The 23,927-nt window shown below is 39.1% G+C and overlaps 1 protein-coding gene across 7 annotated transcripts in view; it reads left to right on the forward strand.

Annotated features, from left to right (window-relative positions):
- The window catches only part of FRAS1 (Fraser extracellular matrix complex subunit 1), a 474,784-nt gene that overhangs the window by 255,694 nt on the left and 195,163 nt on the right, over positions 1–23,927 (forward strand). For 6 of the 7 annotated variants that reach the window (XR_005215891.1, XM_037830061.1, XM_037830063.1 and 3 more), the window contains 5 exons: positions 2,468–2,608; positions 4,216–4,356; positions 5,611–5,778; positions 20,377–20,517; positions 23,767–23,910. The exons of the other annotated variant lie outside the window; for it this stretch is intronic. Coding sequence is in view for 5 of the 6 variants with exons in the window: in XM_037830061.1 (XP_037685989.1) it covers positions 2,468–2,608; positions 4,216–4,356; positions 5,611–5,778; positions 20,377–20,517; positions 23,767–23,910 (735 nt within the window). In the remaining variant the exon portion in view is untranslated. The remainder of the gene's footprint in view (positions 1–2,467; positions 2,609–4,215; positions 4,357–5,610; positions 5,779–20,376; positions 20,518–23,766; positions 23,911–23,927) is intronic. 7 annotated transcript variants of the gene reach the window in all.

A 23,927-nucleotide genomic window follows, 5' to 3' on the forward strand; every position in this document is an offset into this window, starting at 1 on the left:
TGTGAGCTGGTGTTTCCACCATCAAATACTAATTCAGTCTATCTTCCTTTATTGATTTGTGGAATCATCTTTATTGTATATTAAATTCCCATATGTACATAGGATTTCTTTGAACTCTATATTCTATTCCAGTAGTTTGAATTTCTGTTCTTACATTGTTTTATTCTGTTCATTAATTTTTTTTGCTTTGTAGTGTGTCTCAATATCTGACAAGGAAAATCTCCCCTCTCTTCATTTTCAAAGCTGACTTAGCTGTTCGCAGACTTACTATAGTAAGTTTATTGAATTCCTTAAATATAATTCAACTGAAACTTTTATTGATATTGCATCAAAGTGTATAGATTAGTTTGGGGAGAAATGACATCTTCCTAATAATTTTATTTAAATTTACAAATACTCTTTACGTATTACTTTAGCTGTATGTTAAAATGTTTGATCTGCAATATTTTTATTTTCAGTTTGTTCTAAATGTTTTTTGATTTCTGAAATTCTTTGTTTCTGAAAAATCTCTTAACTTGCAGTTTTCAGTTCTATTGAAATGTCATTTCTAGAATTTTTTGAAATTTCTAATTTTTATATGGTGTGGGAGAGAATTACCATTTTCAGATTCATTTTTGCTTCTTTGTTTCAGTCATGGATCAATAGGGGTGATTTTCCTTTTCCCTGATTTTTAAGATCATTATCTTTGCCTATTTACCTAATATTATCTTACCTTGCACATTTTTTTTTAGATAGATGCTGAATCTTCTGGGGTGCAAACGGAAAATATGACTTCATCACGTAACACCTCTTTTTCTAAATTTCTTGAAATATTTTTCAGAAGGTTAGCATGGTTATAAGTGTGTTAAGGGACAGAAAGAATAAATCTCTGCAGAATTTTCTTTTCATGAAGGGTTGATTCTCTGACAGTGAGAAGAAGGTTTGTATGTTTGTTTTAGAAATTTAGCCAATGAATGTAGATAGATTCATAAACTTACCTTCAGCTGTACTCACCCTATCCTCCTTTCTTCTACTCTTGGATAAGGAGGCCTCATCCCTCCAAACTACCTCACAAACTGAAGCTAAAGTGGTCTTTCTTGCCATAAGGACCACAGTCCCCTTTGTATATAGTTTGTGGATGGATGAATAGAAAAATGGGGGAAGGAAACAAACAAACAAACAAAGGCACCCAGTGTTCTTTTTTGCTTTGATTGCTCTTTTTCGCTTTGTTATTCTTGTTGTTTTTGTGTATGTGGTAATGAAGGTGTCAGGGATTGATTTTGGTGATGAATGCACAACTGTGTAATGGTACTGTTAGCAATCAAATGTACGATTTGTTTTGTATGACTGCATGGTTTGTGAATATATCTCAATAAAAGGAATATTAAAAAAAAAATCAAGTGGTCTTTCTTATACACGATTGTAGACATGTTTTTACTGTGCTTAAAACTTTGTAGAAACTTCCAAGTGCCTACCGTAGGATAATAATCTAGACAACATAGTATGGCAGACAAGGCTTTCCATGACCTGGCCCCTTCCATCTCTCCAGCCCAGTGGAACTGCTGGCTCTCTGGACACCCAGGTTCTTTCCAGTCTCTGGGTCTTACCTGTGTTGCTGCTTCAGCTTGCAGTACCATTCCTCATCTTGCTGACTTGGCATGCTCCTGCTTACCTTTCAAGACTGCTCAAGGGTCACTTCCTTTCTTGACCTTTCTGGCCTCCTACCCCACACATTTTTTGGGGAATTTTCATTGTGCCTATACAGACTTATCTGAGTGATATCTTTATTATTTCTAATATTGCACATATCTGTCTCTCTCTATTAGACTAATAAGTTATTTAAAGCAGACACCCTGTTGCTTTGTTTTGTGGGTGTGTGTCTTTTTCACCTGCCGTGGTACCAAACACATAGCTTGATAAATATGTTTTGTGGGGTAAATGAATGAATGAGTGAATGAGTAGATCCCTAGAAGATTGTGTGAAGCTCAAAAATTTCAACATAATTTTAGTAGCATGACCTTGCTAAGTGGAACCCTGATTTTCCTGCATTGTTTCTTCAAGTAGGGTTGCCAGAAAAAATAAAGGATGAAATATTTCGGACTGGTACTAAAAATACTTATACTAAAAAACTGTTCGTTATTTATCTGAAATGTAAGTTTAATTAGGCATCTTGTATTTTTATTTGCTAATTCTGGCAACCCTACCTCTGAAGCCTTTTTTAACAATAAATCCATATTAAATTGGTTATACTACTGGGTTGGCCTTAGAGTCTTTGTTATGCTTAGTTCAATGAATAATTCTTTAGGTCTCTTTCAACTGTGAAAACCGAATGAATAGAGTCTTTTGAAATGCTGGAATCAAGGAAACGACTCAGCTGAGCAGCCAGAGAATGAGATTGCCATGTTGATACCCACTGTGGATGTTCTACAGACTAGACTTCACTGCTCCTTTCACTCACTAGTCTTTGATGGATTTTCCTCACCCTTAGCTTGTGACCAATCCTGTAAGAGCTGTGGTCCCAATGATCCCAGATGTCTTACCTGTATGGAGAATACAGTGTTGTATGATGGGAAATGCATTTCTGAATGCCCTACTGGATACTACCCTGATGCAACTGGCACATGCAAAGGTAAGAGATGGGTCGTTGATGTCATCATCATCATCACCATCAAAAAGTATTCAATCCATGATTGACCATATTTGGTGACACATTGCATAAGGTTCTGATTAGTCTGTTCATTTGGGAATTTGTATGTGTGGTGGGAAAATGTTATATTAAAAGGAATCATTTTTTCATTATAGAACTATGTGTATTCAATATGGGAATGGGAGGTATGGGTGGATCCTTGGGGACTAGAGTGATTAAATGAAGAGATTATTGGTCCTTTTGAATTGCCAGGAACATATTTAGGATCAGTTGTTGGGTATTTGTAAACTCTCACTAACATAGATTGTAGGTGTGACAGAATCATTCCTTAGATAGTATTTATAAACACATATTGGCAACTACAACACACCCCAAAAACAAAAAAGGTCAACAAAGGTTGATAGCTGATAAAGCTAAAGTCTATATCAATTGAAAACTTGTTTTTATATACTTTTTATGTATTGTTTCCTTCAGACATATGCATCCTAAAATATTAAACATTCCAATTTGAGACTTTATAGGTTCCAACTTATATATGCCTGACTTGTGTCTTTCCTAACTCTGAGAACTTATTACTGCCTGAAAATCCTCAATTGTTCCTCCTCTCCGAAGCACACACACATATTCCCATTTTTTCTTGGTATCTTTTAGTAGCAAGATATTTAGCTCTGTGCTTCCATCTCTCCTTATCATCTGCCAAACCCTTTACTCATCCATTGTCACCCACTTCCCCAGCACCGTGCCCCCAAGGCTCATCCTGTCTCCACACCCCACCCTTCCAACTCCTGACCATTGTCCTCCCAGAGTCCTCTTCCCATACCTCACTTGTATCTATAGTCTTGCCCCAGGTCCAGCCTAGGCCATGGGTACCACCATCTGTCTCTTAGAGTCAGAAATGTCCTACTATCACCACTGGAATCTAAAGCTGGGGAGCTAGGTTCCCAACATTGTCATATGTGATGGTTAGGTTCTTTAAAGTAATTCTTACCTAGAATTCTAAAATATTAAATCTGGAAGTATCATAAACAGTAATTTAATCCATCCTCTCATTTTGCATTTGCCAAGGAAACTAGGTTTGGAGAGACCCAGGTATGACTAAGAGTATAGATGCATTAGTGGACAAATTGGACAATCTTCCGGTGCTCTCAACAACCAGACCCATGAACTTTACACTCTTTCCTGTTTGGGCAGTATAGGTTTTAGGTCCAGACAGACCTAGGCTACATCCCAGACTTTTAACTAATGAGCTCTGTGATCTTGGGCAAATTTTTTAACCTCCCAAGAATACCTATCTCATCATGTTATTCTGAGGACCAAAAGTGATATGTTTAAGACATTTAATGCAGACACTTAGTAAATGGTAGCTAATAAGTAATAGATGTAATATGGATAACATATGGGCAAAGAGGCAATGTGGCAGTGCTGGCACTATATCCATCCTCTAACACATTTGCTGTCCTTGGTTTGGTGTAGCATCTGAAAGGCTGCTGAGGGTGCCTGAGGAGAGGGGATTCCCAGTACAGAAGCCATGAAGTGGGTTCTTTAGTCACCTTGGTCCCTTTGTGTTTCCCTCTCCTTTTCTTCCTCAGTGTGTCACAACTCGTGTGCCAGCTGCTCTGGACCCTCGGCCTCTCACTGCACAGCCTGCATCCAGCCCTATGCACTGCGCCAAGGCCACTGTCTGCCCAGCTGTGGAGAGGACTTCTACCCTGACAATGGGGTCTGCAGAGGTATCCTTGTTGTCATTGTCATTCTTTAGAGACTTTCCCATCCCAGAAATATAGATTTAACTTTTTTCCAGTGAAGTTTCAGTACAACTTTCCCTCCATTGTATCTCATATGGCCATGTATTCATTATTGACACTTTTTCATTATAATTGTTTTTACAAAGGGATAATCTGAAAGATCACATTTGAATCTTTGTGAAGATACCCAAAAGTTCGTGATTTTTTCCAGCCATACTTGAAGGGAAAGTCATTTCCTTTATCATACAGTTAAACAAACAAATCTCTTATTTCTCCCTTTTCTCCCTCTCCTAGCATTGCTAATGCTTTTCTTAGTCTGCATTTTGTTTTTCCCTGAAGAACTTCTTTTTGTTAATGACACTGCTGCACAGTCTGGCTGAGTAGAATGGAAAATTCTAAATAGCTATTTGACAAAAAAGGCTTTGGGCTCATTGGGAGGGCAGTATCATTTGAGCTTTTGGAACTACAACATATGGGGAAACACTTTAATTAAGTGAAATTATATTTATTTATATGTTGAGCACCTTAGAAGAGAATTTAAGAGTCATTACAAGAAAATTGTATTAAAACAGGGCAGGTGCAATAAATATTTTAAAAATAAGATTTAGAGAACCTTTAAAGAGAAAGAGAGTTAATTATATCAAAATGTGGGCATGAGATAGTTCAACAGTACAGTTGGCTCTGATTTTCACCAGTAGCATGGAAAAACAAGAAACTATGAAGGATTGTGAGATTTGTATTGCTGTTCAAAGGAGACCTCCTCCTTGTACGGAAAAGCAGTCTTTCCTCACCTGAATTCTAAGAGGAATTCATTGCCTGCTTCCCTATATAATGGGTGATGGATGGCATAATGGACAATAACACAACAACCCTTTTTGCAAATGATACGGTAATGGCTTTCGTTTGGAAGTCTTCTTAAAATCCTCAATAAAAATCAAGAGTATAACATTAAATTGTCATTCAGTGGATGTGTTTCTCTGGCCAGTATTGTCCAGTTTGCTGACAGCCTTTATAGGACCTGAGAGATGTGACTAGTTAACATCCACTTCCATTTTGCCTCTCACACATATTACTATTATCACCCTTGTGCATTGTGTGGAACCCCTAGAAAAAAAATATCCTGAAAGACTGTATCTGGTGAACTTTCATAAGTGGTTTTGATTTAATGTGGGACTCTCCTTGGTTGCAACATCTATATGATCCTTATGATTGCTTTCTGAGCTTTATTCCTCTTTGCAGCCTGTCATTCCTCTTGCCTGGCTTGTGTGGGTCCAGAGCCCTTTCACTGCACCCAGTGCAAGAAGCCAGAAGAAGGACTGCAGCTGTCTGGGGCAAATGTCCTCTTTGGCAAGTGTCTATCCCAGTGTAGAGCCCAATTTTACTTGGAGAACACTGGGCTGTGTGAAGGTGAGTACAATGATTTGAGAAACCATTAAGTAGCTTTTGAGCTTATCTCTTGGGTTCTGTGAGGTGGGACCAAGACCAAGGAGAACTTCTGTTTTCACATAAAAATGGCTCTAGGATGCATGTGGAAGAAGCAGAAGACGGACATATAAAAGAGTGGATCCCACTGATGTGCTCTCTCCCTTTGTGAGTAATAGGTGATCTTAAAGAGTTGGTGCTTTTCACACCCACCTGCTCCTCAAAGTTACATTCTCAGAAGTTCTAGACAAGATTTCTTTCAAAGATCAGTATGAGTAGCTAGGAAATAGCCAGAGTTTGTTATAGAATCCAGTTTGTTATTTCTTCTAGTTTGCTATTCCAAATACGAATTGGTCCCTTCAGGGTGAAATCCAGACTTCTGTCAAAATTTAGAAGTGATTCCTGCCATTGACTTGGCATATCACATACAGAGAATTGATATCATCTTGAATAATTTGACTCTGTTACCATAGTCAAATATGAGTGGTTGAGGAAATGAAGGGGCAGGAATATGTTTCCTGGAAGGTAGGAGAAGCCCCTCTCTGCAGCTATAAGAAACTGCTGTGCTGTTGGGTGAATTGTTTGACTCTCATGCTACTAAAAAAATTATTCATTAATCTCATATTTTTCATTGTAAAACATAACATATATTCATTAAAGGAAATATTGAATGTAAAAAAAAATCTCCCTAACACCCACCAATACTGCTACTATTTTTCTATGTATCTGAGTCTTTTTTCCTATGCATGGTTTTGGATATTTATTTTTGCAATGTAGCTGTAATTATAATGCAGTTTCAATTTGTATCCTACAGTTCTATTTATTAAAGTGGCTTCAATTTCACATTATAATACACCTTCACTTAGAAATGCTGGATTTCAAAAGTAGGTTAAAAAATTTCAGACATAGGGAGTAACATGGCGTCTTTGTTTCCTGGCTGCTAAAACAAATACCATGCAATGTGTTGGCTTAAAAAGTGGGAATTTATTGGCTCACCGTTTTGAGACTAGAAGTCCAAAATCAAGGGGTCATCAAGGTGGTGCTTTTTCCCAGAAGTCTGTGGCTTTCTGGGGCTGGCTGTCAATGATCCTTGGTCCTTGACTTTTTTGTCACTTGACTATACACATGGCAGCCTCTCCTGGCTTTACTGGGTTCCATGACTCCCAGCTTCTCCCTGTGGCTTTCTTTCTCTGTGTCTGAATTTCATTATTTTTTTAAAGGACTCCAGTAATAGGATTAAGACCCATCCTGATTCCAATGGGCCACAATTTCCTGGAAGTAACCTCATCAAAAAGTTCTAGTTATAAGGGTTCACACCCCCAGGGATGCATTAAGTTTAAGAACATGATTTTCTTGGGTGCATAGTTCCAAGCCACCAAGTGGCTTGAAAGACATGTTCTTCCCACATGCAAAATAAATTCATTCTGTCACAACATCTCGGAAGCCTTAAGTCATTTTGGTAGCAATGCTAAGCACAAAGTCTCATCAAAATGGGCTGTAAGTGTGGTCTGTCCTGGGCCACAATTCCCTCTGACTGTAAGACCTAGAAAACAAATGTTCTGCTTCCAATCTACAAGCAAGGGACAGACATAGGAAAGACATTCCTATTCCAGTAGCAAGACATTGGAAGGGAAACAGAGGTCATAGTTCTCAATTTCAAAACCCAGCAGGGCAAACTTCATTAGATTTCCAGGTCAGAGTCATTTATGGATCAATGTTTTGTCCTCTGAGCCTGATGGAGCAGTAGCCGCACCCCTTCCAAATGCTTGCACAGTGTCCATGCTCTCCCCAAACACTGGGGGAAGACCCTACCTTCTCTGAGCATTAGGATGGCAACACTCTTCCTGAAAAATGGGATGCAAAGCCCGTGCCCTCTAATTGCTGGGGGAGTTGTGTGGAGCAAGTTGCTACAGTGGTAAGCCATAGGAAAACAGGTTCAGGGCACAACTGAAGCTTTCGGCAAATGATCCCATTATTACTTACACAGAATAGAGTCCAGAAAGGGCAAATAATTTCTTCATCACATACTCAGCACAAAGAATCCAAAAGAGCAGAGGAAGGAGTCCCATCATGGCTGATCTCTGGGGGTGGCTGGAAACTGCTCCAGGGTAGGGGTCGATGGACAGCAGTTCTGCATGCCCCACTTCACATGGGAGAAGAGACACAAATCTACACTGTTTGAATGTGGTTTTTGACCCACCCCAAGGAGAGGGTCCCTGCCACTGAGAATTCTTATTCTGATAAGGGGCTGCTTGTTCCTGGTTTCTGGGTTTAAGGTCTGACCTGGGCTTTTTATTAGGCTTAACATCTCCCTCAGTTTGTGAAGAGCACACAGTAGAAAAGGAGGTGGGGGAAGCAGAAAGGCTAGAGGACGGCTGCTTAACCTGTGTTTGTGACTTCTCCAGAGAAGGAGGTGGGGGGAGGTAAGGTGTGGGGCAAAGGCTACTTCGTGGGTGTTTTTGACTTTCCTGACAGGATGGCCTGCCTCCTCCAAATGCAGGGGTGAAGCTGCCCTTTCCACACATGTGGTTAGGCCTGCTCTTTTGGCCCAAGGAGATCTCTTTGATCCAGGTCTTAGACTCCATGGTTCTGCCCTTGAAGTCATTCTTCCTTCAGTTCATCCCTTTTCTGTCTCTTTCAGTCCAGGCTGGCATTGGTTCTGCTCATACAAATTTTGCACAAACCTTGTCAGCTTTGTATGCAGTTTACAGGGGTCAAAATCATCACACAGAAGGACTTTCCATCGAACCAAAAGTATTCCTAAAATCTCTAAAGAATACCCTGGGTTCTATCTAAGACTATAAAGTGTATTTTTTTTCAGAAATATAAGGCCTCCAGATTTTTCCTGTGCCAGAGAAGCCCTGAAACCCAGAGGTATCAGTCTCTCCAAGACATCAACCAGTTCCATTCCTCTACCCCATAAGGTTGACACCCCTTTCCAACATGAAGAACCCAAAATGGTCATTGCTAAGATATCCCTGAATATTGAATGGTCAAATGAGAGGGAAGAGGTATAACTGACAAATTAGGATTTGACAAATGATTATGACTACTGACTCATTATACAGATATGTCTTTTTAGTTTTAGTGTATCAGAATAGCCAGAAGGAAATACCTGAAGTTGTCGAACTGTAATCCAGTAGACTTGATCCTTGGTAATGATTATATAACTATATAGCTTTTACTATGTGACCATGTGATTGTAAAAACCTTGTGACTGACATTCCCTTCATCCAGTATATGGGTAGATGAGTAATAAAATAAAGACATGCATAAAAAAAGGACTTTCCACAGATCCTTTTGTGATAATTGCATTTCCAATCCTGACTTCCCCTGAAATGGCTGACTGATTGCATATTCAGCTAAACCCTGACATGGAGCCCTGTTTTTCCAGGGACTCACTCTTCAGAAGCTCAGGGACATCCCTGATAGAATCTTTTCTGGACCTGGTCTCAGAGCACACTATCTGGATAGGCTCAGAATTTTCCAAGCCATCAGTTTCTAGTTTCTTCATGCTTTAGAATTCAGTTCTGTTTATCCCTTTCCTCTCACATTTTACTATAAGCTGTAAGGAGAAGCCAGCTGTACCTTTCTCATTTAGCTTGGAAATTTCCTCAGCTAAATATCCAAGTTCATCACTGACAAGTTCCAATTTCAATCTAACATCATAATAAAATTTAGCCAAGTTCTCTATCACTTTATTAAAAAGATTGCCTTTCTTCCAATTTCCAATAACACATTCATCATTTCCTTCTAAGGCCTCATCAGAAGTACCTTTAGAATCCATATTTCTACTAACAGTCTCTTTAAAGTAATCTCTGATTTTTCTATTAAGCCCCTCACAGTTCTTTCAGCCTCAATCCTTTACCCAATTCCAAAACTGTATCCACATTTTGGGTATTTGTAATAGCAGCATCCCACTTTCTGGTACCAAAAACTGTTTTAGTTTCCAGCTGCTAAAACAAATACCATGCAAAGCATTGGCTTAAACAACAGGAATTTATTGACTCATGGTTTGAGGTTAGGAGAAGTCCAAAATAAAGGTGTCATTGAGGAGATGCTTTCTCCTAGAAGACTATGGCATTCTGAGTGGCTGCCGTTGATCCTTGGCCCTTGGCTTTTCTATCACATGGTAATGCACGTGGCAGCCTCTCCTGGCTTCTGTTGCTTCCATTGACTTCCAGCTTCTTATCTTGTCTTTTTCTCTATCTGTCTGAATTTTGTTCTGTTTATAAAGGTCTCCAATAATAGGATTAAGACCCATCCTGATTCCAGTGGGCCACACCTTAACTGAAGTAACCTCAACGAAAGGTCCTATTTACAATGGGTTCATACCCACAGTAATGGATTAAGTTTAAGAACATATTTTTCTGGGGTACATAGCTCCAAACCACCTCATATGGTATAGTAGGAAGTAAGCAGAATTGGCATTCACGGGCCCCAGGCAAGACCCTTAACCTGTCTGAGCCTTTACATCCAAAACATCAAAATTCACAGGATTATTGCTGGGATCAAAGGAGGTTAGGGGTATGAAAATGCTTGGCAAATCATAAATCCCCCATTCATAATGGACATAAATCTTAGTGTATAAACTAAGGTTTTCCAGAACATTATTGGGATACCTACCTGCTCCCTTGGAAACACCACACTTCAAGAGTTTTAGAAATTGGGAGAAGGGTTACTACCCTCCATTCATCCTTATTGCCACCCATGAACATATCACCCAAACTCTTGGTAGCTCTGTTTCCATACCACTTGTGGAATATGGAATTTTTGCTGATGCTAAGAGTTCCAATGCCTTCCCAAGGCACACACCACAGAGCTCACACTGACTGTTTCTGAGGTGCTGCCAAAGAAGTCGATGTGTCTCCCTGCCTAAGGACCCACAGACCCTGGGTGTGGGGAGGTGATGTCTCTCTTCTCTGTCAAATTGGTTCTTAAATATCATCCATGGGTTTAAGTTTAACAGACAAGCTTCTTCAAGTCATTTCTGCTTTTTTCCATTCCTTAATCCACTAAGGCAAATCATTAAAGTGCCTAGCTTTAGTGAAACATAATCTGAGAAATGTGTCTTCAAAATTTACCCTGCTTGTACTGTGTGCCCAGAGGTATTAGTGGAAACCATAGAGGCATTAAACCTCCAAGAACTTTGGTCTTTCAAAGAATTCAGAGGGATACTATGTGAGACCCTTGGCTTCCATGGAACATAGGTTGAAACTAGAGAAGCTAGAGAAGCCCATAGCCAATTCTTCACTGTGGTTTGATGTCTTAGTGTACCAAAGCTGCTATGACAAATACTTCACAGTGAGTTGGCTTAAATAACAAGCATTTATTAGCTCATCATTTTGAAGGGTCTAAGTCCAAAATCAGGGTTTTGGCAAAGCCAAGTTTTCTTCCCAAAGTCTGTAGCATCTTGGGTGCTGGCTTACCGTAATTCTTGGGGTTCCTTGGCCTGCATCTCTGCCTCCTGTCACACGGTGATCTCCCTCTTTGTGTCTGCTCTTCTAGTTTCTCCTGACTTCTGGTTACTTCCTGTGGCCTTCTTTCATTTCTTTTTATAAGGCCACCAACACAGGTTAAGGCTCACCCTGATTCCATTGGGTCATACCTAAATAGGATCTTAGAAGATCCCATTCACAAATGAGTCCACGCCTTAACTGAAAATACTTTTTCAAAGTTTTCTATTTACAAATGAGGTCACACTCACAGGGACATGGATTAAGATTAAGAACATGTCTTTGTTGGGGTGCATAGTTAAATCTACCACATCTAATGACTGGTTTTCCTCATGGCTCAGTGATCCCAGGAGAAATAAAATAGTAATCTTGCCAGAGTACGCAGCATGGTTAGTCTCTTCCTACAATTTTGAGCTCTATTTGCTATATTAAAACTGAAAATAGGAAATTTGGATTAGGTAGGAAAAAGAGAAAAAAAATCAACATTGTAAAAATTAGAACTGAAAATTAAATTTAGAGGGACTGGAGTTATTCAATCCAGTAAATAATGTTGCATTTGTTTAGGATCCACCATGAACCAGGCACTGTGAGAAGTTCCTTACTTCTTTTTCTCATTTAGTCCTTATAATAGCCTTATAGGATCACTGGGACAACTATTTTACAGGAGAAGAAACTGAGTCTTGTGGAGGTTAAATCTGTAATTTGCTCAATGTCATGTAGCCAGCAAGGAGTCAAGTCTAGTAGGAGCCTAAGTTGGCTTGACTCCAGAATCCATGCTCTCATCCGTTACACTACTGTCTTACAGTCTCTGAAGGGGTACAGCCACCTATTAAGAGGTAGTACAGCTGCTAGTCTCCTTTCCACACACAGAGAGGAAAAGCACAGCATACAAAGCTGCAGGATTGGGACATCTTAAATTTAAGGAAGCGTCCTGTGACAAAGGGATATTTCCTGGGAATCACTTTATATGGATACCTTTTAAAAAGGATTAGATTCTAATCCCTCTGGAATGATTTAATTGTGGCCCTTTGTAAAAGAACTAGATTGGCCTCTTGAGTCCCTTGTAGCCCCATGATTTTACGCTGGTTAACATAACATTAGGCATCACGTATATAGCTGTCTACTCACATTTATTAGCAAATCCCTATGCGGTCTCTGCTAGGTAGGTTGTTGTACTCAATTTATAAGTGATGAGAATGTGGCAGAAAGAGGTTAATTGAGTTGCCCCAAATTCCACTGGGAAATTGAGCACAACCACCAATTGTTTCCAACCTCACCCGAGTATTAAGTGTGTTGATTGATGTATTTCCTGTCACTCATCCCGTATCTCTGGAAACCTTTCTGCCATCCACAATCTGTTCCATTTTCAATTCTGCCAAGGTGTTGTCTATAAAATCAGGCCTGGGAATCCTATGAGATTGCATTGGGCTTTCCTTCCCCTACATTCCCAGAAATACCTTTGTCTGTCTGCAGAACATTTTTTAAAGGTCAGAGAGTTTTTGTGCCATTGAGAGTTTATTTTATAGCACCTTTGATCCCAAGCGCTTTTCTATAGGGAAGAGAGTAACAACTATTTTCTTCAACTTTCCCTTTTCATTTCTCCATGACTGCAGCACACAGTGATTAGAATATTATTGCAGCCAAGGAAACTGAGAAGCAGATGCATTATAGGAAAAGCAATTTACTTAGAGGATGAAGTGGTTTCATAGTTATCATCGAAGTTTCTTCTCTGAGCTATATGACATATCCAGCAATTATCTACTGGAAGATGAAGCCACAATAGTCAAGATATTTGACTAAAATCCTAGTCCATGATGAAGGACAAAAATATGTATGAATTAACAGTGTGCAAAGAAAACATTTGTTGTTGGTAGTCAAAGGACAATCTGTTTTTATTCATTCCTTCCACAAATGTTTGAGTGTCTCCTGTGTGCTAGACATTGTCTCAGCAATGGGGATACAGTAATGAATGTGTCAAATGAAAATTCCTTGCTCTCGGTGAAGTTATATTTGAGTGAAAGCAGCAGGTGATAGAAAAATAAATGACAACAGCAGCAACAAAGCCCATAGCATAATATTGGATAGCTTGTCCGTGCTCCAACCTATAGCATGGTAGGGGGAGAGAAAGCAGAGGGGCTGAGGTGGGCTCCAAAGTGGAACTCCATGAGATGGTTACAGCCACTTGCATGTGCAGGACCTGCTCTTTTGTCTCAGTCTCAAAATTGAACTTGGACATTTCGAAATACAAAGCTTTAACATGTTTCTTTTTCACCTGCTCCCAGTGGTTCCAAAATGTGGCTAGAATTGCTACACAAAGGACAATATGTTATTAACTGTAAATAATAACCAGGAGGCATTTTCAAAATTGTGCATGTCTATTAAATATTAACATTTAGGATTAGCTAAAAGAAGGTTTTTGATAATTTGATCCAGAGTTCCAGAATTGATTGCCGCATGTTTAACTGATTGTTCACTGGCACTGACATTCAAGTTTCAAAAATAAAAACCAAGAAACACCCTTCCCCTCTACTTCCCCAAATACAACAAAATGATTTACAAACAAAATAATAAAAACCCAAGGTCTCCAAAACAACATCAAAAATTGCCCCTTATTTTTGCATCTGTCTTCCTCCACTAGTTTTCTGTGCCTCTATGCTATGGTATGAGTCTTTTGGACCTCCAGGGCAGAGTTGGGTAAGGGCCACCATACCACACAGCTCCAGGGACCATTCTCATAGTAATCTATGAGTCAGTTAGTGCCAGCCTGTGTGGCCGTGTATGTCAGCCCAGGGCTGGCTAGACAAGACAAAGGACGAGGAACTCTTTGTCCCTTGGAGACCTCTCTCACTGATATGCCTATGAAGGATTTTTTTTTTCTTCAACTATCTTGAAGACTTAAATTTTAGTTGAGGTCTTTCTGGAGCAGAGCTTCTCATAGGGATCTCCGGGGAATTTCCTGGTTCAGATTTAGTAGGTCTGGGGTGGGGGTCTGAGTTTGTGCATTTATAGCAGGCTCCCAGGTAAGGTTGATACTGCTGGTTCATGGACTGTACTTTGAGTAGGCAAATCCTTAGAGTATCTGGCCTCAAATTAAAGAAGATAAGCATATCACATTTGCCCTGATATATTTCTATCTAAAGCAGTTTAAAAAAAAATCCCAATTTTTATTTTTTCTCATTTATAAGTTATATGTAATATGAAACTTGACAAAATACAAATTAGGAGATAAAGAAGAATTTTAAAAAATACCTATTACTATGTTTCCCAGATTTAGCAAATAAAAATAAGAATAATTTTTAGTATAAATATATGCTAAATATTGCATGAGAATGTACTAAAATATTCATTGTTTCTCTGAAATTTAAATTTAACTGAATGTCCTGTATTTTATCTGGCAACCCAACCTATAACCCTTCCATCTGGTGATAACTACTTTTAATCTTTTGGCATAGGTTCTTACAGTCTTTTATGTATGTATATAATGCTTTATAGTTTTGAAATTCCTTACAAACAAGAATTTTATTGGAAATCCTGCGAGTTTACATACGTTTACTCCCATTTTGTAGGGGAAGAAAGTGAGGCTCAGAAGGAACTAACTAAAGAGTAATTTAGCAAGGGGGAAGCCTGGGCTCTAATATGGGAAATAATTGCTCAGGAATTATCTGTTTCCTTCTTATGAAGCCCAGATCCTTGTTCTTTGCATCACAATAAGGCTTTTACAATTTAATTCCAGGTGAGGTCATCTCAATTAATGATACAGTTCAATCACCATTTAAACCATTTGGCACCATTTAAACCATTGGATATGAACATGGTCAGGATGGTTAGATTGACTTCTTGATTGCCCCAATTCTGTGGCAAATTAATGTTGGATACTTGCAATTCCCATACAGTTTAGCAAGAGGGTTCAAGATGATGTAATTTTGCAGAAATTACAAGTTTTATTTTAAAACTGAACCATGTACTCAATGATGAATTTTATTTACGCTTCTTTTAATTTATTATCTCAGAAGAGATACTATGCTTCAAAAAAGAATGCAGAGGTAATAAATAAAACTCCTGCTCCCCAACTTTGCATAAACTGCCTTTCCATTCTACTTATAGTGGTCATTGTGCTTTGTTCAGGTAAACATCAGGGAAATTTCAGCAACTGAATATTTCTTAGCCTTCTTTTTTCGGGCTTGAACATAGTTTTGCCTCCTCAGGTTGAGAGTTACTGCACAGGGCAAACTTGCACAAAATAGATGCAGGGTCAGTATCATTAAAAAATAATAATAAATTCACCAGTTATTTTGGACAATTAATTAGCTTGCTTTACGTGAATGGGAAGAAATAAAGTATATCGTGGTTACTTAGATCTATTTAGTGGTTGCTAAGATGAGCCAAAGGCCTCAAGGCAAAGAGTTCTAATTAAAGAAATAAATGAGCATGAATCTGCCTGGACATCTTTTGAGCATGTTAACCATTTATGAAATTGGGATCCCCTTGCATTAAGTGAATAAAACATGTGGGATCTATATTAAAACTAATGTAGTCCCTAGAGTGCTGACATAAGCTTTAAAATACATGCCTTCTGGTAATGTTCAATTTTCTTCACTTTCCCCCTCTTGCTTTTATAGCATGTGTGTGCCAGGCTTTGGAGATAGAAAGATGAAAAAGAGATAGACCGTGTTTTATGGAATGCATAGATCAAGTAGGGGAGACTGGCGTCTGAACAAGTAATTAAAAAAGCCTGATACGTACTGCAATGGCAGGCAGCACAAGGTACAGAAGCAGCCCAAAGGAGTATGGCTCTGGCTGGGGAGGGGGCTGTGAGGAAAGATTTGCAGAGGGAAAACTTTACATGATGAGGCTTTTGAAGGATTAATGGGAATTCACCAAATGAAGGTGACAAAGGGCATTCGAGGCTGAGGAAATAGCATGTGCAAAGGCATGGTATATTTGGAAAAGTAGAATGTGTTTGGTATTCCTGCAGTTTCAAGCACAAGGAGGAGAATTGTAGAAAATGACACTGGAGGGGTTGGGGGTGAGCATGTCACCAGGGACTAAGGAGTTTTGAGTTTATCCCCTTGGTATTGGGGAACCATTGAAAGATTTGAGGTAGGGGAATAATTTGGTCAATTTGCATTTTGTAGAGATCTGTCTGATGGTTGTGCAGCAGGCAAGGGAGGTGGGAACAGAGCAAGGCTGGGTAGAAAACTGCTGTACTCATCTACACTATGAGTGATGTTGAAGGTCTGGACTAAGGGGCAATGGGAATGTAAAAGTTGGGATAGATTTGACAGAGATTTAGGAAGTAAAATCAACAGAATTTTGCTGCATTGTGGTGATAGGAAAGTAAAAATCTAGGATGACTCCAAAATTTTCAGCATGAGTGACTTGGTGAATGGTGGGACTATCAAGTGAGATAGTTAATACAGAGGAATGACCAGGCTGGGGGTGAGATGTGGGTTTGGTGTAGATAATGTGGTCAGTTTGGGACAGAAAAGGGATGATGTCATAATTTACATCAAGTTTGCATGGGCCTGGCTTGGGAGTGGATAATGAGCAGCATTTTGGAAATTAGGAGTTGGAGTCACCTATGAAACACCAAGTAAAGAGATCCACTAGGCAGTTAGATTTATGGACTTAGAGTTCAGGGTAAAGACCAGAGCTGGACACATAAATTTTAGCCTCATCAGCAATCAGCATGGAGGTCATCATTAACGCCAAAGATGAGCTCATCCAAGAATGAAAAGAGAAAGGGAGGTTGGAATTTGGGGAAGCTCCAACATTTATGAGACAGGCAGAAGAAGAGACTGAAAAGAAAAGATGGAAGAGATAAAGAACTAGGAGAGTGTGATGCCAGTTTTACCATCATCCATCCACCCATACCCACTCTTACCCACCCATTCATTGGGCAGAAATTCATTTATCAAATACCTACAACAACGCCAGGGACAAATACTATGATAGGTACTGTGGTAAATAGAGATGAAGAAGATGTGGTTTTTACTCTTAAAGAGTTCCCAGTCTAGTGGGGGTGGTTAAATCAGGTTCATTTAAAAAGAAAAAAAATAAAGGTGAAGAAGGAGATTAGAGAGGTGAAGGGGGCGAAAGATTTTATTTCACGTTACTCTTTCTTTCATCCCTTATCACAGTATTCCTATTGTGTGTCTTAGAGAATTTTGATAACTGCATCATAAAAGAGGCCTACTTGAAAATAGTTTCTGACATGAAAATCGAGACAGTTTTATATGTTGTGAAAATAGGGATGCTGTACCACTTTTTGTATCATTAAAAAAGAAAAAGGAATAGTGGCATTAGTTGCTTGAAATTTAAATAGAAAAATAGAATGGACGAAATTTCATGTTTTAATTGTTTTAGGTACAATTTTTACTGGAGTGAGGTTCACTGGACTTTACAACCATCAAAGGACACTTTTTGTTCTTAAGCAGCTCAGTTACCCTTTTGCACAGACATCCTTAGCTATCAACTGGAAGGCTACTCTAGAAATGCAGTATTATGTGGAGGAATTATTCATAGAACTTCTTACATATATGCTCTGTAATGGAGCTAGTCTTCCTTGAAGGATCTTAGGCTTCAGATCAGAACTCCTGCTATGAAATCAGCTTCATAGAATGATCAAGCCTCATAAAAGTATCTGAAGTAATGTAGATATTTGCAAAAGTGGCACAGAATTGAAGTTTCATTAGTTTTTTTTTTTTAAAGATGCAAATGCAAATGCCTGTACTTACAGAAACAGAGCATTATAGAGAAATAGACACTCTGGGAGGATGGTCACCCTGTATGTTCTTTTTTCCCCTCTCACATAGCAACTAACTAGCTCATTATCAATTTGGTTCCTAAACATTTCCAGTGAAGATGATTCTGAAGCCTGCTGTGGTGATGCTTAGTGGAATTTATTTCTAAAATCTAGTGGGTGACTGAGGTAATGGTAGTGCATCTGCATCTTCAGCAAAAAGAAATTCTCTTGCAATTCTTGGCTCACCAACCTTTCAACATATTTATCTTACTCACTCTCCTGTTTTACATAATTAATAACCTTTATGAGCCAGGCTATCACACTGACTTTGTGACCATACAGAATGAAATAAAATATGTTGTGTGCTCATAATACATTGATTCATCTTTCCCCAGCTTCAATTCTACAGTGATAAACTTTGCTTTCTATTTATTAGGGAGGTAAAACAGGAAAAGCTGGGGATTTTAGCAATCTTGTGAAGTCTAATATAAATGTATTGGTATTATCATAGGTATGTTTAAGTATGTAGGAAATATTATGTTGCTTCAAGTTACTTCCCCAATCATCCTGGAATACTTTGCATTGACAGTATAACAACTATTTCTTGAAATATTTCCAGCTGACTTTTCGTTACATGCTGTTTCACATTGTGCTAAACGTCTTAAATAATGGGCTAATATGTTCCTTTCTTCTATAATATTATTTGTTTAAACATTGGTTTATCTGTCTCATGTTGACTTTAAAGAAATATTTTTTCATCAATTCCGAAAATACTTGGGAAAAATCCCTAACTGGGACTTGTGTTAATAGAGCTGTTAACAAGGCAATCTAAAATCAAAAAGCAAATTAAGAAATGTGGGGCTCAAGGGCATGTTTTTCACAAAGCAAATACTTTTGTACAGGTGTAAATCTCTGTAGTATATCCAAGAATAATCACAATATTAATCATCAAGGCAAGAACACTGTGCAATTAGGGTGTGCACTGGCCTCATTCAGCTCAGGAGCAGGGTCCTGGAGGCCTCCCCATGCAGGGGTTAAGCCTTGGGGTGCAGGGTTATTGATGGGGTTCAGGGTGCTAAAGGAGGGGCCAAGGCTGCAGGGGAGCAGTAGAGGGCTAGTTCAAGTCACATACCAATCTCTGTGGAAGTAGCTCAATACTTTAACAACTAGTAATGCTGGAACAAGCCATCCTAGTTGAATATCAGCCCCAAATGTATCAAAGATTGTATATTACATTTTTTATTGGAGGCTGGTTGAAACAGAGACCTCAGTGCTATAAAGTCACATCTGGTTTTTCCACATCTCCTGGCCTTTTCTGGGCTTTTAATAGAGGAGGCAAAGAGGACTCAGGAATGTCCTTGCAGTCACATGGTCTTTGGACTGAAGGAGGTCTGAAATGCCTGGGATCATCTGCGTGTACGCACAGCATCTGGACCTACTTGAAGCTCAATTTACAAAATGAAAGAATACATGAATGAATGATTGGAGGTGAATGACTGGCCACACTCAGGAAATGACACAAATGTCTGCTTTATCCTATGAGGTCTGATGTAGGCAAGTGGAGATGTTTTCTTTCTCTTTGCTTCTCCCATTCATTTTTTACCTATGGGTACTTCTAACATAGCATTGAATGTTAATAATTATAACTAAGATTTATTAAACACATTTTATGTCCTGCACTATTTTAGAACTTTATATGCATTGGCCCAGTTAGTGTCCACAACCCTCCATGCAGTATGTACTGTTTATATGCTTATTTTATAGATGAGGAAGCAGGTGCTGTGAGAAATTACATGACTTACTCAAGGTCACATAGAGCTGTGAGGTGACACTTTCTCTGTGGTACTCTCTCTCTCATTCATTGTGTTACAGTTACTTGCTCTTCTATGTCTGTTGTTGCAACTAGTTTGAGCAGCTCAAAATGTTGGCTGATTCTTCTCATCTCTATGCCTCCAGGCTCCATCACAGAGTAGCACCATATAAACCTTTGTAGAATGAATACATAAAGCTTCTACCACCTCTTCTCTTTAATTTGAAACCATTATCTGTTGATGGTCTAGGAGCAATCCTGAAGAGAGGGAGACCTGTTTTATGGATTTCTATTCTTCAGTTGACACTCTCTGAGAATGGGGACTTCGGAAAAAAGAAATGAGTGACTCTGGAAATGGGTGACTCTGTGGCGTTTGTTCCTTACTTAACCTGTGTTGCACAAATGCTCGCTTTGCAGATTGCCTTTGGAAAGAAGTATGTGAGATGTGTCCCCTGGGCAAAACTAAGTGAATGCACAATTTATTCCAATCCAGGAACATTAAAGTGAGAGACAGAGCTACTGTACTATTCATGGATGGCTTTCCTGATTGACTCCTCTGCTCTTTCTGTTAGAATGTCACCAATCCTGTTTTGGGTGTGCAGGGAAGAGTCCATCTAACTGCACAGCCTGCCGGCCTGCCCAGGTACTGTTGGATGGGCAGTGTCTCTCCTGGTGCCCAGACGGGTACTTTAACCAGGAAGGCATTTGTACAGGTAAGTGTGTAGCATGTTGGGGCGTATTCCTTATGCCCATGTTTTACCTTCACATTTCAGCCAGACACTGTAATTAGAAACTGTGTCATACCAGGGCACTTGGGTGGGGCTGTAAATCCTTGTCTTGAATTTATAGGTATAAAGGTATAAAGTGAGGGAGCAAGTGAAATTCTGTTCTTCCAATAAGAAAGCATAGGTGAAGTGAGAAATTAGAATCTGCTTTACCCTAGAGCATGTAATATTTGAAGGATAAAATATTTCCCCATGTGAACTCTGGACTAGGTTTTCTTTTGCCTGGAAGACCATAATCTGAATAGGTAACTCCCCTTTTAGAGTAAAGAATGAATTTTATGTCTTAAAAGAACCAGAACTCAATCTAAATTTTATATTTCTGATTATAAAAGGAATACATGCTCATTGTAGAGAATTTGGAAGTTCTGAAAAGGGATTAAAAATAGGGGTTTGGGGATGGGGAATCACTGAAAATCCCACATCTCCAAAGTAACAATGCTTAACCTGGTAACATATTTCTTTCTGTTTGCATTTTATGCATGCTGTTACATAGTTGAGAATAAATTGGAAATATGATTTTTCAATATTTTCTCAAACATTGTCATGAATAATTTCCCTTGTAATGAACAATTTTCGTGGCTGCATACCTTTCATTTCTTTTCACATAAGAAGTGGAGGAAGGATTTGGAATTTGGGGATTGAGATACTCAAGGTTGCTAGGGAGCGAGATCTTTTACTATATCTCTTTCATTTAGGTGCTGCCCTGGAATCTACTGGTACTTAACCAGCTGCACAAGATTAGTGACTTAAAACAATGTATTATTATCTTTCACAGTTCTCTGGGTTGATGGGCTTGGTTGGACAGTTCTCTCTTAGGGTTCTGTAACTAGGTTCTTCACTGACTTGCGTTGGGCAGGCATCTCTCAATCTGGCTTCCTTACAGTCAGGTAGTCAACTTCTAAAAAGTCATCTGTATTCCCCAGGGTGAATATTCCAAGAGATGTAAGCGAAAGCTACAAGGCTTTTTTATGACCTAATCTCAGAAGTGACACTATCGTTTCTGCTATATGTTATTGACCAAAGCAGGACATCCTAGATTTGAGGAAGTTAAGGAATAGAATTCACCTCTTGGTGGGAGGTTGGTTTATGCATACATCATGGAAGGAACTGATCATGGTCATCTTGGAAACAAGGGTACCACGGGTGCTAGTGAGTGTATATAGGATCAGGCGTTTGGCATTTTCTCTGTGCAATTCTCAGCCCCACTTCCCTTGGCTACAGCAGAATAGAGCAAATGTTGAGAGAGGTATTTATTTCCTTCTTGACATGTTAGTCCAATACATTTTTAAGAGCACCTTTATATTTCAGTGACAGAGATCCTAGAAATTACTAGTTGAGATTAGTGCAGGAATTTATTGGAATTGACAAAATACTAAAATTTAAGCACCTATTGTAGCACTGTGTTTTCCTATGTCTACAGGGAAAAAACATATTCTAAAATGATTGCTATTTTATTTATAAAAATAAATTGTTGAGGCCAGCTTATAGGAAAGAGCCCATTGTCATGAGTTTGCCTTGCTTGGTGGAGCTGGAATCAGTAAACAAGATGTATCATATACTTTAAAAATAAATTAATATTGTTAGATTCATCCAGCTTTCTCCTCCAAGGAGGAAATTTAGTGGGAACACAAATTTAGACAATTGAAGATCAATATTATTTTCTTATGGAATTTTCTTACCTTTTCTAAGTACTTTTTTAATCTCTCTGCATCCCCAAGACATTTATCAAACTCAGTGGGCAATGGCTTCAGTTTCTTTGTCTTTAGAATTGTGTTGGAAAGCTATTTCAATCACTCAGTGCTTTCACTGTAGTCCAGCTCGTTTTCATGTGTGTAAAATTGTTTGAGGGAGTAAAGTCTGAATAACTCTGACTCCTCTCAGTTTGTGCCTCTGCCCACTTGAAACCAGCAAATGGATGGTACCACCAGGGCATCACTGGAAATATTCTGGCAGGGAGGGAAACCTGAGTGGGGGAAATCATTCTGAGAATGCGTGTATCTTTTAGACAGGCATTTTCAAAGTTAAGAGCCTCAGGAATGCAGAATGGGGTGATAGTGCTATCCTTTTAATCAGTAGCTCATTTTCTTTGCTTACTGGCTGGCTTCTTGCTTTGTTTTTTGTGTTTATTTTGTTTGTTTGTTTTTAATTTTTTTTTATTTGTTTGTTTTGTTTTTTAATAACACCTATCTTCTCTTGGCCTCTTGCCAGAAGAAGTTGGAGGCAATTGACTTTACTTGAAATCTGTGCTTTTGCTTTCCACCAGCTATGTGCCAGCAGGGAGATCTTTGTAATCAGTTCCAGCAAGCTCTACCAAGCCTCAGTCCTGCACCTCCCCTCCTCTTGGAATCAGACACACTTAGACCTCCTTGTCTTTGGCAGAGAAATCCTTAAATCTCCTTCCAGGCACTTGCTCCTGCCACCTGCCTTGGCAGCACAAATGCAGCTGCATCTGCAAACCTCTATCATTCCTTGCCATCCTTATCTTTATGGCTTGCACCTTAAAGTGACTCACTCGTATTTTTAGATGTAGTACCTCTTGTTAATTTGGTGGTTTTTCTGGGGGAGAACATAGCTTTGATTTAATTTTGTTTAAGGAATAAAACTTTGGACCCAGCTCAGGATAGCCTCCAGAAAGAGAACTTTTTTCTACTCCATGTTTTAATTAAGTATAGCGGCTAAAATAGGTACCCAGGTTGTGACCTGACTGGAGAGTGTGGTTGGGCATTTGACTCTAGTGGAAGGTTTGGTACCACTGGCTGTATGTAGTTCCCTCTTTGCCTGCCAGGAATTCCTGAGAAGCAAAATGTCTCCCTTTTCTCCCTATCCCATTCTCTCTTTGAATCATGGGATTTTTAGGGAGGAAAGTCACTTTTCTGCTTTGTGACTCTGATCTGAACTTCCTTATTCATGTGGATGAGGAAGATCATACTGGCTCCTCTGGAATGTGTGGTCGATTACTTAGATTTCCATGGTTCTTGATTGCATGTTCTATTCTTGGACCTAATTCTCATAGACAGCAGAAATGCTGTCTCTCAGTCAGGTCTAAGGGCATGCAGTGTGCTCAGGAATGTTCCATAGATGATCAGAGCTTAAAGTCTAACATATTCTGTAGATTACATTGAATATGTCATGTACTTACCTCCTAATTCCAATCCTGGTTCTTATTTTTCCACCTAGAGTGCCACCCTACCTGCAGGCAGTGCAATGGCCAGTCAGAATCCGACTGCACCTCCTGTCACCCTCATGTCACTTTTATGGGTGGAAACTGTAGGACCAGCTGCAAGGAAAAGCAGTTCCTCAACCTCATGGGCTATTGTACTGGTGAGTGAAACTTCCTT

This window comes from Choloepus didactylus, chromosome 3, assembly GCF_015220235.1.
Source record: "Choloepus didactylus isolate mChoDid1 chromosome 3, mChoDid1.pri, whole genome shotgun sequence".
In the NCBI taxonomy this organism is placed as follows: Eukaryota; Metazoa; Chordata; class Mammalia; order Pilosa; family Megalonychidae; genus Choloepus; species Choloepus didactylus.